The sequence below is a fragment of the Macrotis lagotis genome, chromosome 4 (genome assembly GCF_037893015.1).
Source record: "Macrotis lagotis isolate mMagLag1 chromosome 4, bilby.v1.9.chrom.fasta, whole genome shotgun sequence".
NCBI lineage: Eukaryota > Metazoa > Chordata > Mammalia > Peramelemorphia > Peramelidae > Macrotis > Macrotis lagotis.
Genome location: NC_133661.1, coordinates 30,732,824 through 30,752,923, shown reverse-complemented (window position 1 = coordinate 30,752,923; position 20,100 = coordinate 30,732,824). Strand labels below are relative to the sequence as shown.

General features: G+C 40.3%; 1 protein-coding gene across 1 annotated transcript; it reads right to left on the bottom strand.

Moving 5' to 3' along the window:
* Window positions 1-953: 953 nt before the first annotated feature.
* SRGN (serglycin) lies at window positions 954-19,169 on the bottom strand. Its single transcript, XM_074232416.1, has 3 exons — window positions 18,991-19,169; window positions 5,444-5,591; window positions 954-3,654 (listed from the first exon to the last, which is right to left on the bottom strand). Exons 1-3 carry the CDS (start codon window positions 19,076-19,078, stop codon window positions 3,411-3,413), a joined length of 480 nt encoding a protein of 159 aa, XP_074088517.1. The 5' UTR covers window positions 19,079-19,169; the 3' UTR covers window positions 954-3,410.
* Between the last annotated feature and the right edge of the window lie 931 nt (window positions 19,170-20,100).

The following is a 20,100-nucleotide window of genomic DNA, read 5'->3' as shown; positions in this document are numbered from 1 at the left end:
CGGGAGGTCTAGCATCCTTCTCCATTCTTAACTGCTCAATAAAGGTGTATCATCCTGGTCAGTCCACTGTGAAATGTGTCCAGGCTCCCCAACGGAGCAACTCCATGGTTTGCCACAGTGCTTTCTCTTGTTAAGGCTGCTCTAGAATAGAAAAACTGAAACCACAGTCTAGGCTTTAGTGAAGTCAAGATGAATCTAGAAACTACTATTCCTACTTCTTCACCTGGTAAATTCCTGCTTGGCCATTAAAGCTCAACAGAAATGTCCACTCCACCAGCAAATCTTCCTTGATGTTTCCAAATGTCTTTCCAACTTGAGATGCTTTTCGAATCTCTCTGAAAAGCACTTAATGCCAATTATAGAAGGGTGCGATTCGAAGTCAGAGAACCCAGGTTTTAAATCCTGACTTTTCCACTTGTAACCTGTGTAACCTTGGATACTAGATAATGGACTGGACCTGAAGGCCTGGGAGGCCCCAATTAGCTCTAAAGGCAGATTGTGTGTGTAGCTCAAAAGAGGCTTTTTTATGAGAAGGCTAACCAAAAACGGATGAATATGCATGGTCACAATGACTCATTTCACCATCTACCAAACCATAGAGAACATGGGTAGAAAGAGCTCCATGCCTCTGAAGCCAAAGTTTGAGAAGTCTCGTGGTCAAAATTCTTAAAAATTCCGGTTTACTGGATGGTTCTGAATGACTTGGTTGTGAAGAAAATCCTGGGCTGTGATTCCAGACAGTCCAGCTAGCTAGGTGACACATTGGAGTCAGGAAGATCCAAGTCCTGGCCTCTGACCTTGACTAGCTGGGTGATCATGGGCAAATAACTTACTGTTTACCAGTTTCCTCGACTGTAAAATAGGACAAATGATAGCACCTGCTTTCCAGGATGAATGTGAGACTCAAATGAGATAACTGAACAATTGACTGACACATTAGTACTGTATAAATATTATTATTAATTTCTCATTATTTATTTTTTTTTATTTTTGCAAGCCAGTAACTTGCCCAAGATCACACCCCTAGGTATTCATTGTCTGAGTCTGCATTTGAACTCAGGTGCTCTATCCACTGAGCCATGGTCATAATCTTTAGAAAAGTTTTTTATCAAGTTGATAAAAAGTGTTTTCATTTCCATAGAGAAACAAAAGAGGACAGAATTAGAGGCATCCTTAGGAACAAAGGAAGAGGGAAGATCTTTAAGGATCCCATTCTTGATTAAGTTCAAGTGTTTGGCCCCAAGGCACTGGCTTTTCCGCCCCAGAGGGTAGCACAGGTAGAAGATGCTAGGATGCAAACTGCCAGGTCAATGTTAGAAGAAACTGTCCCAAAGTAGAATGGGCCTTTGTGCGGCAGTGGGTTCAATTCCACTTGATTCTAGTCAAGTCAATTAAATTTAATTCAATTTAAAAAGCATTGATTAAGGGCCTATATGCTAGTGTCCCCTGACTAGAAGTCTTTCAACAAAGGTTGAAGGGTCACTTGTTGAAGAGGTAATACATAGAGGAGATTCTTGCTCCTCTGGATTTGACTAGATAGTTATAGTGGTTCCTTCTTATCGGGAAACTTGGTGATTCTGGGAGGTTTTTGTCTTCTGTGGAGTGACTCACTAATTCTAGGCCCACCCTTTACACTCATTGCAATATTTTAAACTTACTCTGTTAAAAGGACAATTAATTTTTTTAAAAACAATTCTTGGTCTGGGAGCAGAGACTGAAGGCAATATCACTTTGGTTTTGTTGTAATTTTGCTTTAATTAGGTAACATCAAGGATGTACAAATATCCAGGGAAGAAGATGAAGCAGTATTAGATTCAGAAAAAGACCCAAATCTTTCCATTTGGAATTTTATCAAATAGAAGTGATTTAGGGCTCCAGGAAAATAATGGCTGAGATCTAGGAATCAATTAAACAAGGGATAATATTGGGCAGCCATGTGCTCCATGCTCTGCAACCCAAATCTACATTGGGAAATTTATAAGGTATCTGTCATTTTCCCATAAAGAAAATCTGAACTTGTATGCATTCATTTTCAAAGGGAATGACTGCTCCAAGAATGGAAGAAAGAATTCAGAAACTAACATCTTCTCCCCAATACTTTGCTTCTCATATATATTCTCTTTTTATTTTTTTTAGGTTTTTTTTTTTTTTGTAAGGCAAACGGGGTTAAGTGGCTTGCCCAAGGCCACACAGCTAGGTAATTATAAAGTGTCTGAGCCTGGATTTGAACCCAGGTACTCCTGACTCCAGGGCCGGTGCTTTATCCACTACGCCACTTAGCTGCCCCTCATATATATTCTCATATATTTATATGAAAGTATGCACCAAATTTTAAAACAGGTTCATTTCCCCCCCCCCCTTTTAATCAGCCTTGTGAGGTAATTCAGTTGGTCCAGACTGGAGGCATCAAATGTGCTGATGGTCTAAGATGTAACCAACCACACTCCCCAGTGTGACCTGAACGACATTAAACTGTAGTTAGGAAATATTTAACACAATAAATAAAAATACAATAAAACACCGATAGTTAATTTATGGTTTTCTAAGTCAATGGGCAGCCCACAGAGATCCTCGTGTATGACTTAGTGGCCTAGTTTCTAGCTGAGTTTGATGGCACTGGGTAGACAGGTTCCATGGTTTCTCGGCATAAAGATGTGATCCATTTTATACACAGAGGAAACAGAGATTGCCACAGAAGACACACTGGACCTGCCACCCAAATTACTCTGTATGAATCCTACCCTTACTTCTTTACTAGCCATGATTCTGAACAATTGGCTTTACCTTTCTGAGCCTCAGTTTCTTCACTTGCAAAATGGGAGTAGGGCAGAGTGGGTGTGATGATGTCCAAGATCTCTTCCAGCTCTACCATTCTATACTCAGTTTAAGAAAACTTTACTAAACATATCTACATTCAAGACACTGTGAAGGGTTCAAAGGAAAAAAAATCAAAACAGTTCCTGCCCTCAAGGAGATTATATTTTAATGGAAGAGATAGAATGGTGTCATAGATAACTGAATACAAAATTATTGAAGGAAAGAGACTCTAATAACTGGGGGAATCAGGAAAGGCTTCCTGGAGGCAGCAGCATCTGAGCTGAGCCTGCAGGGAAGCTCTAAGGGATTCCAAGAAGTAAAGGTAAAGATCTACATGAACCTGGGCAAAAGCATGGAGACCGGAGATGTTATATGTGTGAGCAAACAGGAGATGGTGATTGAGTTCATGTATAAATGGACATATGTAAATGGTAAGATTTTTACTGAGAAAAAAAGAGATCTAGACTGAAGGAGCTCTTCCAGAAGGTTTACATTTTTTATAAAGCACTTTTTCCCCCAGGAGCTAATTGTTTCTTATCTATAATTGCCATATGCCATCTGATCAGCCTTCAAGTTTGGGGAGAGCTTCCATTTTAGATGATCAGTTCTTCCTCTGTTAGTTTTTGCCCAACATTATTATATTCTGGGACTCTGAAATTGTAGAAATCCTCTTCATCTATTGGCTCTGTTTCCATTTCAGGTAAGGATTCAGGGCCAGAGCCAGACCCTGAGCCTGAACCTGAGCCCGAGCCAGAGCCAGAGCCTGAGCCGGAGATGGACCAAGGATCTTCCTCAGAGAAAAGGAACTTTTCCACCGGATTCTGGGGTCTCTTCATTCTGAAGAATAGAAATGGAAGTCAGACTTTATAATCCGTGAAGAATATCAGGCAAGACTTTGTTTAAGACAAATAAAAGAAGGATTGGGAGGAAGCTGAATTATTATTTAAGGCTAAAATCTAGAGCAATGGGGAGCCCAGTATTTCAGGGAGGACCTCAAGCTGCCTCAAGTCCAACTCACAACTGAACAAAAATCTCTACAACAGAACACACGGTTGCTTCACAGGCAGGCTGCCTTGGGGGTGGGTAGCAGGTTCCCCATCACCAATTGTTTTGGGGCAAAGGTTGCATGATCATCTGTCCAAGGTGATAAAAACAATCCATCAGTCTGTCAGCAAGCATCAAACACTTATGTGCCAGACATTGGTCAACACTACAAATGCAAAAGTGAATTAGTTCTTGCCCGTGGGGGGCTAACATTCTAGTTGGAGGAGATTTATGTATGGCTGTTTATGTGTGTGTGTATATAAATATGCATATTTCTGCATGTATACATATATTATGTATAGGAAAATGGAGCCTATTTGCCAAGAAGCCCCTTTTCTCCTCTTCTCATCTCACATTCCTTGATGCCTTCTACTACTATTTCCTTCTTCATTTAGGTTTCTTTCCCAAACCCTTCTATATGCATTCTTGGTCTCATTCTATCCTGTCTTCTCTAGCAGGTTCTTCCCATCATCTCTAGTCTCTCATCTTCAATTTCTCCCTATTGGCTGCTTCCCAATTGCCCATGAATACATCTATTTCTTTCACCCTCAAAAAAAATTCTCACTATTTTCATCTATCTCCACTAGTTTTCAGCTTTAATCTACCCTCCTCAAACTCCTTAAGAATGACCATCTACAGCCCACACTTCACTTCCTTGCCTTTCTCTTTTTTTTATTTTTGGGGGTTTTCCCAGGCAATGGGGTTAAGTGACTTGCCCAAGGTCACAAAGCTAGGTAATTATTAAGTGTCTGAGAACGAATTTGAACTCAGATCCTCTGACTCCCAGGGTTGATGCTCTATCTACTCCCAGAGCAGCTAGGTGGCACAGTGGATAAAGCACTGGCCTTGGAGTCAGGAGACTGGTACTAACTGTGTAACATTAGGCAAGTCACTTAATCCTGCTTGCTTTGCATCCAGGGCCATCTCCAGTGGTCACTGGACCCAGATGGCTCTGGGGGAGAAAGTGAGGCTGGTGACTCAGCCCCTCACTCAAATCCAATTCACGTGCCTATAATGGCATCACCTCCCTGTCTTCTTCGAAAATGAAGGAAAAAAAAAATGAATCTCCTACACACCCAGTTACCACCTTCTTTCCTTTCTCTTCGCAATGTTCTGTGACCTAGCTTCATTCAACTCTCCCCAAAGTTACATGATCTCTTACTGTTCTTGACTTTTCTGTAGCCTCTGATCTCGAGATTCTTATTTCCCTAGAATTATTGTTTTTGTTGATTGTTACAAAATTTGTAGTAAAAAAAAAAACAAATGTTTTGGGGTAGCTAGGTGGTGTAATAATTACCTGGCTGTGTGGCCTTGGGCAAGCCACTTAACCCCATTTGCCTTGCAAAAATCTAAACAAAAAAAAAACCAAAACCCAACAAATGTTTTTTGAAAGATAAATGATTTGGGGATGGAGTCAAGGTAGCAGAGCAAAGGCCGAGACTCTCCTGAGCTCTCCCCCAAACCAAATACCTTTAAATAATGATTCTAATCAAATTCTAGAGTAGCAGGACCCACAAAAAGACTGAGTGAAATAATTTTTCAGCTCAATATAATTTTGGAGAAGGAAGTTTGATTTACTTACAGAAATGGATCCACTGGAGGATTGACGATCCTATCATCGACATTCTCTGGCATGTTGAACCATGGTCCCTTTTCTTCAATGCAGTTAGCAGAAAGGCTATCTGGGCGACATCGAACCCAATGGTATCTTGCCCTCCGGGCAGGAAAACCTGAGCAAATAAAGTGTCCATACATGATTAGGGATATCTAAATGGATTCTCCATCTTCTCACCACATCCAGCTTTAGCAAACTTAGTTTTCTTTTGTAATATTTGTCTAATGAAATACTGTGGAGGTAGATTTATACCATTTCACAGACTTTCAAAAAATATCCAATAGAGAGAGCATGGGAAGTTGCACTTTTGTTTTGGGGGGGTTGGGGGGGCAAGGCAATGGGGTTAAATGACTTGCCCAAGGTCACACAGCTAGGTAATTATTAAGTATCTAATGTCGGATTTGAACTCAGGTCTTCCCCACCCAGGACTGGTGCTCTATCCACTGAGCCACCTAGTTGCCCCGAAAGGACCATTTTTTAAGGGTCAATTGTATTCCAGGCACTCTCTCTGTCTTTGTCTGTCTCTCACTCTCTCTGCCATCTGGGTTAAGTGATTTGTCCAAGATCACACTCCAATTAATTATGTGAGGCCACATTTGAACCCAAGTCCTCCAGACGCTATGGCTAGTGCTTTATCTAATATGCTACCTAATCTTCCCCATAGTCTCCTTTTTTTAAAAAGTATATTCTCTATATACTGAAAATAAGCTAAACTGTTATCCTCATCGATGTTTTAAGATTATATTTCACTGGAACAGCTGGCAAATGAGTAGATTTGTGGCAGAAGTCTCTGCATGTTCAGTAACTAAATTATTTTATTTTTTTTAGCATAGCACTTCTGACATAGTCAAAACTTTTGCTGATCACATTTAAAATTTGGATAATACATGCCTGATGGGTAAAGCATCTTCAGTGTATTTCTTTTTTACTTTAATTTTTAAATCAATTTGCTATAGACTTTATATGTATTTTGTTAAATACAGTTCCTAGTGACTGAATCAATACTTATGGTTATCATTTACCAATTATATTTTGAGATCTAATTCCAAAAGTCTTCATTAAAAGTTAGATAGACAATATAATGAAATGTTGAACTATTTGTGTCATTTTGATACACAAATGTTTCATTTGTACAGTTTTCATTATTTGTGACTGTTATTTTTCAAAACAGGCTTAAGGCTTCCACTCTTTTTTTTTTTTAGGTTTTTGCAAGGCAATGGGATTAAGTGGCTTGCCCAAGGAAGGCTTCCACTCTTTAACAACACAGTTGCTTTTTAAAGTCTGTACTTGCTTGTCTTTTTTTGTTTTTGGATAAAAGAAAATTTCTTTAAGAAATGTGACTTCTAGTGGATAGAGCACTGACCCTGGAGTCAGGAGGACCTGAGTTCAAATCCGACCTCAGACATTTAATCATTACCTAGCTGTGTGACCTTGGGCAAGTCACTTTAACACTGTTGCCTTAAAAATAAAAAAAATTTAAAAAAAAGAAATGTGATTTCTTTTTTTTTTTAGTTTTTTTGTAAGGCAAATGGAGTTAAGTGGCTTGCCCAAGGCCACACAGCTAGGTAATGATTAAATGTGTGAGACCAGATTTGAACCCAGATACTCCTGACTCCAGGGCTGGTGCTTTATCCACTATGCCACCTAGCTGCCCCCAGAAATGTGATTTCAGAGTGTTTTTCTATTATATAAAATAGTTGGTAATCACTTATTGTGAAGTGAATATTGTTTTGTTGCATTGTTCTATACTTATGTTTTAATGTGCATCATTAGATAATAAACAGGGAAAAAATGCTTAAGGACAGTGAAATCACAGGCTAATGCAACCCAATCTCTCAGTCACTGGACAGGGAGCTCCCATACCCAAGTGCTTGAATTCTCTGCCTCCCTTCTCCACCATCCTATCACCAATCATGGCAGAATCAGAGGGGGAGGCATGAGAGAACAACAGCTCTTTTGCATTTTTATTGTTGCTTCAAGGATTGCCATGACTAAAGTCATGGCACCAGTGGGCCATGGTACTCATTGGTGATGAGCTTAGTCTACTCAGATCGGTTCTCAGCAAGGGAGCTCTGCCTATTGCCAGCCCCAGGTAGCATTAGATGGCATTCCAGCATGGCACAATCTGCCAGAACTTGCCCTCAGCTGGCATAGTCTTTGAGAGCGCAGGTTCTTGAAGAGGTAACAACAGAGTAAAATGTGATAGACACTTTCTGGATCCTTTCAGCCGTTAGTCCTTTGCAACCCCAAATCATCTTGTAGAGATGTTGTCTGTTTCTAAATCTGTACAAGTTATCTCCTTAAGGTTTTTGTTTTTGAAACCCTAGTGCAAAACCCACTTCCTAGCACATAGAAGACTCTTTAAAAATTTTTTTTAAATCTATTTTGAGTTTTACAATTTTTCCCCCAATCTTGCTTTCCTCCTGCCACCCCCCATAAAGGCAGTCTCTTAATCTTTACATTGTTTCCGTGGTATACATTGATCTAGATTGAATGTGATGAGAGGCAAATCAACATGGACTCTTATTCAAGGCTGGTTGGCCGATTGATTAGAGGGGGGATATTATTTGAGCTCTCACGTCATAGGGATCTGGAACTTTAGAGAGTGAAGAAGCAAATTTCCTTCTCTTTCTGCCCCCCCCCACTTGTCCACGTGGACCTTACTTTCCATCAGTACCCTCACTTTTTTAGGGGCTCCCCCACAAGTTCTAGGGATCCCATAGGAAGCCATCAGAGCCGGAATAGAAATGGATAAATGCTTAGTCTTCAACTTGTAAAGGCAGACCTGCTTCTTAACCTGAACCCCGGGAAAAGTGGGGTGGTTTAACCACATTCCTTTAAAAAGCAGACATAATTATCCTACCGGGATGGGCGAATCCCTTCAGGGAGCCTTCCTGGAACTTACCCCATCACATTCCCCAGCAGAGGGAGACATCCATCACCTCCCTCACCCAGTGCTTAGAGAAACCAGACAACAGTGGCAGGTCTGGGGCCTTTCTGTGAAGCAATGTCAACTATAACAGGAAGTGTAAAGGAAAGTCAATACCGACCTTTCCGTGATGTAAACGTCTCCGGGGTGTTTTTCATTAGATAAGACAAAATAGTGTCATCCACAAACACTTCCTAATTTAGGGGTCACAGCAGAGTGACAAAAAAGATTAAGAGCCCACACTTGCATAGTTGGAAAGTTTTCCACAGCTCTTTAGATCTATCATTAGATCCTTCCAAAGCCCTTCGACATAAGAACTATTATCCCCAAACTACAGATGAAAACATTGAGGCTCAGAGAAGAAGAGCAAATTGTTTAAAATCACACAGCTAAAAAGTAGAATTTGTTTTGTTTTCATTTTTTTTTAGGTTTTTGCAAGGCAAATGGGGTTAAGTGGCTTGCCCAAGGCCACACAGCTGGGTAATTATTAAGTGTCTGAGACTGGATTTGAATCCAGGTACTCCTGACTCCAAGGCTGGTGCTTTATCCACTGCGCCACCTAGCCTCCCCTAAAAAGTAGAATTTGAACTCAGGTCCTCTTGACTCCAAATCCTTCACTCCATTCATTTTCATACATTGTTTTAAAATGGGGTGATCCAAGGAAATCATTCTGTAAATATTTTTGTATTGATATCTTTTCTTTTTACATATACTTTTAAAATATATTCCTTTTCCCATCCCTGGTGAGCTAGCCCCAGTAACAAAGAATAAAAAGGAGAGGGAAAAAAACCCAATAAAATATATCAACTGAGTCTGATGGTACTGAAATGAAAGAAGGAAGGAACATTTTCTCATTTCCTTATCCGGGCCAAAGCTTGGGAAATCTTTATGAATCCTAATTGTTTTATTATAAACAGTGAGGAATAGGTGGAAGAAGTGTCTAAGTGAAATAACCACAGCTAATTTTCAAGAACTCCCCCCCACTTTGTCACCACTTTGGGGACTGTCTTCCACCCCCAGAATTCAAATGTCTCAGCTCTGAGGAATCATAAAGAGAAAGATGGAAACCACCTACTCATATGTGAATTATTGCCTTAATGAGAACCTGATACTTTGCTTTAGAATAAGGAATCTATTTCCCCCTAAATCTTCTAAACTGTGGAATTCCCCCCCAAATAGATTGAAATTAAGAGAAAATTAAGAGAAAACGCTTTGCTGAGGGGTGGGGCTGGAGGAGAGCAGAGAATGAACAAAGACTGCCTTCCCTTCAGTGTGGGAGTAGCCTTACTCCATCCTGCCTGGCTGAGAAAAGCTCCTTATTCTGGAGATGATCCAAAAAACTGAGGGAAATGGCCTGGACTGTTTCTCTGGACACTACACCTTCCTCAGAAGTCTTACTTAGAGGTCTCAGGGGCCCAGTTTGGTTTGAAATTGCGCTGAGAGAATGATGGAAAAGAGAAAAGTAGACATTACTAGAGAGTAAACTCGAGGTCAAGGGATGGGTCTGATTCAATTCGATAACATTAACTAAACATTTCCTATGTTCGAGTTTCTGAACTATGAGCTGAGAATACAAAGAAAAAAAAAGAAAGAAAGAATTCCTGTTCTCAAGGAGTTTCCATTCTTCTAAGAGGATTATATATAGGGATTACAAGATAGATCCAAAGCATCAAGAGGGAAAGAGAGGGCACAATTTGGAATCTATGGAAATGATTGGCCAGAAGGATTAGCAAACTACTTTAAACTAACAGACTGCCTTCTGTGGGGGTGGGGGGAGGGAAGCAAGATTGGGGGGAAAATTGTAAAACTCAAAGAAAATTTTTCTTGAATGACAAAAAAATTAAAAAATAAAAAACAAGCTACTTTAAAATATGGGCAGTTTGTAAGGCAAGTGGATCAGGAAGACTTAGGGAACCTCTCTAATTTATCAGGGATTCCCCATATACTTCTTTAAAAAAAAATTGAGGGGCAGCTAGGTGGTGCAGTGGATAGAGCACCGGCCCTGGAGTCAGGAGGACCTGAGTTCAAAACCAACCTCAGACACTTAATAATGACCTAGCTGTGTGGCCTTGGGCAAGCCGCTTGACCCCATTGCCTTGTAAAAACCTAAAACAACAAAAACAGAGACCCGGTTTAAAGACTGCAGGCCTCATTTCCACAAGAGGCCAGCTTTGTGTTCTGTTTGCTGGAGTCTTTCTCATTATCTGGGCTTTGAAGGAAGTTAGGGAAAGATGGAGCTAAGAAGGAAGCAGCTTCGGGAAAGAGGTGGAGATGGACTGTCCATCACAGAGAAAAGCTATTCGTTGTTTTTGTTAATAACTCTCTCAGGGGTTAGAGTAAGACATTGCACCAAGTGGGCTCTCAAAGCGTGGTTGAGAAACTGAATGGAGAGATTTAGGGGTTTTACTTTCAAAAAAGAGAATCCTTCTTCCCCTTCTTTAACCATCTTGACTCATAAGCAAATGTGGCCCAAGCAAATTCCCCCCCCTTGGGCTGGTGTAGAAGACTTCTAAATTTTACTGAGGTGGCTTCTCCCTGGATAGTTTGATGAACACAAAACCGTCCTGCCTGTTCTCCACTTCCCCACCACGATGACCGAGGGAACAGACTTCGATCTTCTCAAGTTTCAGTTCTTCTGAGGAGTTTCCATTGTGACCTAGTCGTGTTGCTGTAGGGTCCTGGTCATGGTGGAAGACAATTTGTAAGTACTTGCTAGGGGCGTCCGGCCCGATGACTGAGTGCAGATGTTTTTGCTGTTTGGTCATTTCAGTTGTGTCTGGCTCTTAGTGACCCCATTTAGGACTTTCTTTCTTTCTTTTTTTCTTTCTTTCTTTCTTTCTTTCCTTCCTTCCTTCCTTCCTTCCTTCTTTCTTTCTTTCTTTCTTTCTTTCTTTCTTTCTTTTTGATTTTTGCAAGGTAATGGTGGGAGGGCATAAATGACTTGCCTAAGGTCACACAACTAGGTAATTATTAGGTGTCCAAGTGCAGATTTGAACTCAGGTCCTCCTGACTCCAGGGCCAGTGCACTATCCACTGCACCACCTAACTGCCCCTTGGGGTTTTCTTAGTAAAGATACTGGAGTGGGTTTGCCATTTCCCTCTCCAGCTCTTTATAGATCAAAAAACTGAGCAAACAGGATTAGGTGACTTACTCAGAGTCACACAGTAAGTGTCCGAGGCTAAATTTGAACTCAGATCTTTCTGACTCCAAGCCCCTAGCTGCAAAGTGCTCTGCAAAGCTTAAAGTATTAAGAAACTTGATGACAAGTCTTAACCTCACTGTCCAACTCTGCCAGACCATTTCATGGACATAGACTAGTCCAGAGCTGAATGCTCAAGGCCATAGAAGACAACAGTCCTGGGGGGAGAGGAATTATTAGCTATTATTACTTACTGATGAACTCTTCCACTGTTCAAGGGAGCAACCAACGTGGAGAAGGGACCCAGCCACTGCCTCTGACAGCCTACCTTTTCAGCACTCACAGCTACCAAAGACCCAGAAAGGGAAGTTCTCAAAAAAATGTATAGTACACAGTACATAATATATATTTATATACACATACTCAGATGTGTTTACAACCTTGTGTATATATGTATATACAGATAATGAAAATATATATACAACCATGGAAACAATGTAAAGACTGGCAAATTGCCTTCTGTGGGGGTGGGGGAGGGAAATAAGATAAGGGAAAAATTTGTAAAACTCAAAATAAATAAAATCTTTTTTAAAAAAAGAAAATATAGAGGCAGCTAGGTGGCTCAGTGAATAAAGCACTGGCCCTGAAGTCAGGAGTACCTGGGTTCAAATCTAGTCTCAGGCATTTAATAATTACCTAGTTGTGTGGCCTTGGGCAAGCCACTTAACCCCATTTGCCTTGCAAAAAAACTAAAAAAAAATGTATTATATATATATATATATATATATATATACATATATGGATATATATATATAATGGAATATAAATATATATATATATATACACACATATAGACACAGATAGAGGAATGAATTACAACAATGGCAGCTGAAAGGAAAACAGAAAGAATGATTTTTATTGCTTTGGGAATTTTACACATTAAAATGTATTTTTTCAAGTATTTTGTTTGATTACTATCTAAATTAAAATTCATAATAAATTATTCTTTAAAAACTCTCACACCAACATTTTTGCCATGGTCAAATGGTTCAACATTAAAGATTGTTTTGTCGAAGGAAATGAGTCAGAAGAAGTGTTACCATCTGCTTTGTTGTTGCAGTTCGAGGACCATGGGACCTTTCCATCTGGCCTGCAGCTGAAACCGTCTATGGGCATGGCCTCTTCTCATTACAATGTAAGTTGTTTAAGGATGGGGACTAGATCATAGATCTCTTTGGAGTCCACACTCACCCTGCCTAGCTTACTAAATGTTTGCTGACTGACTAGGTGAAGTACAGAATTTTACACATAGTATAAACGCTTAATAGATGTTTTCTTCATTCATCCATGAGGAAAATGAGGCCGAGAGAAGCTAGTGACTTGTCCCATATATAGGCAATACATAACTGAGGCAGGATCCAAACGCAGGCATTCCAGACTCCAAAGTTATCAGTAAAATTAGGAGCTTGGACCAGCTGGCCTTAGATGTCCTGGGACAACGTAGGATGTGACCTACTAGACTTGCTCCAGAGAAGGCAGGAAGTTCTTTGTTTTTAATAGTTTTCCTCTTTTTCAAAAGACATTCCCTTTTTATATTAATTACAGTAATCATTGAAAGCAGGGGGCTCTGTAAAATCATTATGGACTGTACAACCTATATCAGATTGTTCACAGCTATGGGGAGGGGGGTGGGAAGGAAGGGTGGTAGGAAAAAATATGGATCTCAAAAGTTTGCCAAAGGATAAATGTTGAAGACTATCTTGCATGAATAAGTCACAATGTACATAGGTGATGTCACAGCAGAGGGAGTTATCTGCAACCATGTGTAGTCTTAGAGAATGATTGAAGACAGTGAGAGGGTAAGTGGGGTCTCAGAGGTGGAACTGAACTCATACTTTGCTATTTGATAAACCAGGCCGCTCTCAGATCCTCTGCAATCACTTTCTAATAATCATCACAAAAAACCTTTCATTCATGAGGGGAAAAGAAGAGATCTGTTTTTTCAACAGTATCTTCCTGGAAAGTGAATTTAGCATGATAAAGCTGGATTTACACTGTACCACAGAAGATAATTCTTGGGTTCTCATGGGTTGATGAGAAAACTAAGTTTGACATTCATTAGTGGTTCTCAAACAGGATGAACTGAACTGGCCAGAGACTTGAGCTTGAGGAGATGAATCAATGGTCCAGTGGTTCAATGAAAGAGACTAGAGCTGTGAACCAGAGTTCTGGTTATATGAGTATAGGAAAGATGTCATGAAGATAGAAGCAACAAAATTTGGCCACAGATTGGCTATGTGAGGTGGGACTGAGGAATCAAGAATGACAAGGGTGCTTTTAGCTTAGACATTTGGTGGTGACCTCTATAATAACAGGAAGTAGGGAAGGTTTTGCTGGAAAGATGCTTCCCGCTGTTCTGGACTGGTCAAGTTTGAGATGCTCAAGAGATAATTCAGTTCAAGGAATGTAAGAGACTTCTGGTTATGTGGACCTGGAGGTAAATATGTTTTTGGAAGTCATCAGCTTACCCACAGGAACAAATTCTTATTTTCTTGTTTCTCCTTATTATAGCCCTTTCTGTTATATCTTTTTTTTTAGTTTTTTTTTTTTTTTGCAAGGCAAATGGGATTAAGTGGCTTGCCCAAGGCCACACAGCTAGGTAATTATTAAGTGTCTGAGACCAGATTTAAACCCAGGTACTCCTGACTCCAAGGCCGGTGCTTTATCCACTACGCCACCTAGCCGCCCCCCTTTCTGTTATATCTTAAGTTTCTTTTCCATCTGTCTCAAGTTTAACAGGGAATAGAGCACCAGAAGATCTGAGTTCAAATCCATCTTCAGATACTTACTTGGTTATGTGACCCTGGGCAAGTCCCTTACCTCCTGTTGCCTCAGTTCCTCATCTGTAAAATGAGGACACACTGGAGAAGGAATAGCAAACTACTTGGGAATCTTTGCCAAGGCAACTTTGTCCAGTCAGATATGACTGAACAGCAAGAAGTTTAATAAGGGTATTTCCCTGATGGGATTTTTTGGAGAAAATCCCACTATCCCTTTATTAACACATTGACAGATCTTAGAGCTGACTAATCTCTCTACTTTTTACTAAATTTCATTAGCTTCAGTTTTAGAGCAAGACCTTGCCCTAAATTCTAGGGACTTTCTCTGTTTAGGGTTGATTCCAATTTGCACCTGCCAATTACATTTTCCTAGAATCTTGGAGACAGAAGGAACTTCAGGGACCATTTCTCTGACCTGTGCCTGAACAAGAACCATCTTGGCAGCATACCACCCAAGTGACCATACAACCTTTGCTCAGAAACAGCCAATGATGGGGAATTCACTATCTCTCCAAACCCAAACATTCTCCCTTTGGGATAGGACTAATTGTCGTTAAGATTTTCCTGCTCAAATTTGTCTCTTTATATCTTTCACCTGGTGCTTCTAGTTCTGCACAGTCAAGCAAGTCCATATGACAGCTCTCATTCCCCAATGAAATTTCCTATTCTCCAGGCTAATGGTCCCCAGTTCCTTCAACTGATCCTCTTATGGCCCACTCAGAGTCTCTTATTCAACCACATTCTCTTCTTTGGGACACTTTCCAGTTTGTCAATGGCCTTCTTGAAAGGCAGAGTCTAGAACTAACTCGATCCACATGTGGTCATATCTCTAAGGAATATTTACCCAAATAATTTCAAGTTAGCTTACTGAAATTAAGCTAACTTTTCTCTTAGACACACATATCACTGAGGAGAGTTGACAGTCAAAAAGAATCACATAGATGCTTAGTGAGAAATGTAACATGTTCATGAAATTCTGAAAACAAAAGACCCCAAAGTTGTGTTGAAATGTGAATCAGAAATGCTGATGTTTATTCATTCAATGTCCTACCAACAAATTTTAAAATCAACTTTTTTTTTTTTAGGTTTTTGCAAGGCAAATGGGATTAAGTGGCTTGCCCAAGGCCACACATCTAGGTAATTATTAAGTGTCTGAGACTGGATTTGAACCCAGGTACTCCTGACTCCAGGGCTGGTGCTTTATCCACTGCACCACCTAGCTGCCCCATAAAAACAACTTTTCTTAGAAAGTTTTCTTTATTTTGAGTTTTACAATTTTTCCCCTAATCTTGCTTCCCTCCCCCCATCCCCCAAAGAAGGAAGTCTTTATATTGTTTCCATGAAAAACAACATTTTTTTAAAAAAACTATCTTATTTTGATGATGCAGTTTATTTTTTTGAAGTCCCATTAATTTTTCCATTATGTCTCTCCTTCCTCCTTACCCAGAAAGCCTTTAAGTGTAACAAAGATAGCACATAGGCAATATTCTACTATGCAACCTTCCACATCCATTATCCCTCATCTCTGCACTAAAGGGAGGGAAATTCATTTTCTCAAATGGTTCCCCAGATCATTTGTTTATTAATATTTAGTAGGTGCCTGCTTTGTGCTTAGCATCGTGCTAAGACACAAGAGTAGCTAAGACATAACAGATTGCCTTTTCAGACTTGTATCTCATCAACTGAGTTAAGTCTTCTCTAAAGCTAAAAGTGTAGATCAGAAGTCCTTTGCCTGATGTCTGTGGAGAGCTGTCAGAGGGTCTGCGTATTTGGATGGGAAAAAAAATCTTGATTTCTATTACTCTAACTGAATTTAGCATTTCTTTCAATTATTTAAAAATATAATGCTGAAAAAGGATCCTTATCCTTCACCAGGCTGTCAAAAGATTTTTTTTTAAAAAAAGAGAGAAAGAACTGGTCTAGAAAATTCATTAACTTAGATTTTTTTTTCTTATTCATTTTTCCTTTTTAATTAGAGATTACCTAGCAAAGTGCAAGAATTAAGAGCCAGACCCAGAGCCAGACCTGAGTTCAAATTCTTCCTTTGTCACTTGCCAGTTGGATAACTCTGGGCAAGTCACCGAACTTTGAGCTTTGGTTTCTTCATCTGGGAAAAAGAGGATACCAGTGGCAGTAGGATCGATTTAAATAATGAATTAAACCAAGGGATCCAACAATACAGAAATTTCAAAATCTTTAATCTGAGCACGACCAGCTGAGACCCCTGTGCCTTTAACCTCCCGAATGAAGGGGAGAAAAGATCACCCAGAGCAAGAATATCCAGTCTCTCATAGTGGATGTTGTCTCTCCCACTCTTTGGAGAGCAGCAAGGTATTATTTTGCATTTAGCCCTTCTTGATATATTCAAATGTGAGCAAAAACTGAGTGGCAGGTGTTTGATTGTGCCTTTTATCCAACTGGAGACAGGGACCCAGAGTATGACAACCTGAAGTCACCCCTCATAAACAAATCCAGTACCTCTTTGTCATGGTGATTCGACATTTTCTTTAATAGCTGGCCCTTGTAAATGTGTCCCTAGGTCATTTTGTGGGCTTGTCCTCGGGCTTCCCCAAGGAAAAAGGAGCTAATTGTTCAAGGGTTCTTCCTTTTAAACAATTTTTTTGCTTAGCTTTAGCTAAATATGGCCACCCTGCCAATAAATTACGCAGGAGGGAATAGGAGGATCACAATCACAATTTTGCAAATAGACACAATGGAAGGACAGGTAAAATTATTCTCCCAGTATCCCTCAGCTTAGTGAATGCAAGACAGGGATGGGACATACTGACTCATTTCTTAGAACCAGAACCTCCTCTTTAAACTGTCCTGTCTTTAGGTGACCAGCTTATTGCTAGGTTTCACTCTGATCATCTTGCTGAAATTCAGGCGAATGATTACATATTTCACAAAAGAGTTTCCTTTTCCTTAGATTTTTCAAGGCAATGGGGTTAAGTGGCTTGCCCAAGGCCACACGGCTAGATGATTATTAAGTGCCTGAGGTCGGATTTGAACTCAGGTCTTCCTGACTCCAAGGCCGGTGCTCTATTCACTGCGCCACCTAGCCGCCCTGAGTTTCCTTTTCCTGATCCTAACATCAATTTAAAAATAGAACCAAGTAAATACATTATTCAGCTTTGCTAAACCTCTCTTCTTTAAACCAACAAGAGGTGGTATTTGAGGTCGGACCAAATGAGAAGATAATACCATCATAGCATCTTAAAACAACATCAACCCATCACATCAATGAGTACATCAACCCACATGAAGAAAGAAAGCTGGATTAGAAATTAAGAAGGCCTGGATTCAAATCCTACTTCAGATACTTCTAGGACCTCAATTTTCTCACCTGTTAAATTAAGAGATTGGGCTAGATAGTCTACAAAGTTCCCTTTAGAATCCAATTTTTTATTCCTACCTCTGTGTTTTTTGATTTGCAAGGGGGGGCATATTTATGATATCCAATGTGGAGAGCTCCTAGTGTGGACACTCCCTTCACTGAGATAGATCACCATCTCATCTGTGTAGTCTTAGAGCAGGGGTTCTTCCTCTGAGATCCATGAACTTTGGGGGGGGGGGGTTGGTTTGTACAAGGTAATTGTGGTTAAGTAATTTGCCCAGGGTTATATAGACAGTAAATATAAAGTGTCTTAGGCTGGATTTGAACTCAGGTCCTCCTGACTCCAGAGATGGTACCCTATCCTTTGGGCCAACTAGCTGCTCCCCTTGAGCTCACACACACACACACACACACACACAGAGTCATACATTAAAAAATCCTCCTGTATTCAATATAATTTGTTTCCTTTGTAAACCTATTCATTTGATGAACAAATCATATTATTTTAAGAAGGAACTATTTCCAAACTACCCTGTCTTAGAGTTAGTGATCTTGGGCACTCATTGAGAGACTCACCCAGCTAGATTAGGCACAAGAACCCAAGACTATTATCCATTAAATTATGTGGATTTTCATATTATGGTTCATTACTCTGAGGTTGCTGATTGTCTCAACCCTGGTCTTCATGTGTGTCTCTCTGAAAAAATTCATCACCCTGCTTCCAGCCTCAGTTTTCCCTTCGTTCTAGGATGATAGACACAACCCTTCAGGAGCACGTTTTTTAAATCTTTCCAGTTAGAAGGAGCTTCTAGAATTTGATCTTTGCTTAGAGGCCTTAGAGAATGCAGAGTGCCCTCTACTAGAGTAAGGCACCAGAGTAGGTTCTGCAGAGGGTCCCTGTTTCCAGTTGGATAAAAGGCACAATCAAACACCTGCCACTCCATTTTTGCTCACATTTGAATATATCAAGAAGGGCTAAATGCAAAATAATACATTGCTGTTCTCCAAAGAGTGGGAGAGACAACATCCACTATAAGAGACTGAATCTTCTTGCTCTGGGTGACTTTGGCTAAGTACTCTTCCTTTTCTGAGACTCAGTCTCCCCCTGTGTAAAATGCGGGGATTAGATGAACTGATCCCTAAGGTCCCTTCCAACTCAAGAGCAATGGTTGTGCTTATGTCAATCTACCACCATCTCAGATGCTTCCCCCAAGGCTATCAGTTTCCATTTTAAAAATAAACTGGACATGAGCAGGAGTGAGCCTTACCTTGGACGAAGGATTCCACAAGGAGCAGGAGAGCCAGAGCCAGGAGCGTCCTCTGGGTGTGCATCCACGGATGTCGCATGGTGACCATTCCAGCCTCCACTGAGCCACTAGTTTGGGAAATGTGGCTGGGAGCTCTTTGTAGCTGAAAGCAGGTTCAGAATTCTCCACCCCTGGCCAGACAAAGCCGACGTCACAGTTTCCTGAACAACTAAAATGACATCCACATTTTAAAAAAACAGAGAAAGAGAGAAGTCAAGAACTACTTTTGCTTATTATGAAACTGCTCCGAACTCCCTCAGGGACACTCATACAAAAGCCTTCTTGCTTGCAAATTATCTGCCTGTTCAAAAAAATATTTTTTCCCACTCTCAGAGGAGCTTTAAGGAGGGAGGGTTTGTTTACACTTGTTTCAATAATAATCTAGCTTGTTTCCTCTTTGGAGAAAGGGAAACAAGTGATGATTGCTGAACTTGAGATTGGGTCTGAGTTCAAATTCTGACATCCTAATTGATTATTCACTAGCTGTGTGATCTTAAGCAAGTCCTTTCATTTCTTTCTTCTTTTTTTCTTCTCTCTCTCTCTCTCTCTCTCTTTCTCTCTCTCGGTTTTTGCAAGGCAGTGGGGTTAAGTGACTTGCCCAAGGTCACACAGCTAAGTACATATCAAGTGTCTGAGGTTGGATTTGAACTCAGGTCCACTGTACCACTTAGCTGTTCCAAGTCTCTTCATTTCTCTGAGCCTCCTTGGTAAGAGGAAGGGGCTGGACTAAAGATCCCTTCCAGACCTAAAGAGTCTGATCCAAAATGAAAATTTGTATTGACTCCTGATGAGTCAGTATGAAGAGGAAAACTACAGATGGAACTTATTATCATCGTGCAGAATAAAAACAAAATAAATAGGAAGTAGTGAAAAACATCTAATTGTGTTCCCCATATGTGACCTTCCATCTCCTACCTCCCTGTCTTTGTATTGGCAGTGCTCCATGCATGCATCCCCACCTCAGCTCATTGAATTCCTAGCTTCCTTCAAAGCATATCTCAGGGGTCACTGAATATGACTGTGTGTTTGTGTTTGTATGTGTGTGTGTTTAAGTTCAAGGGGAGCAGCTAG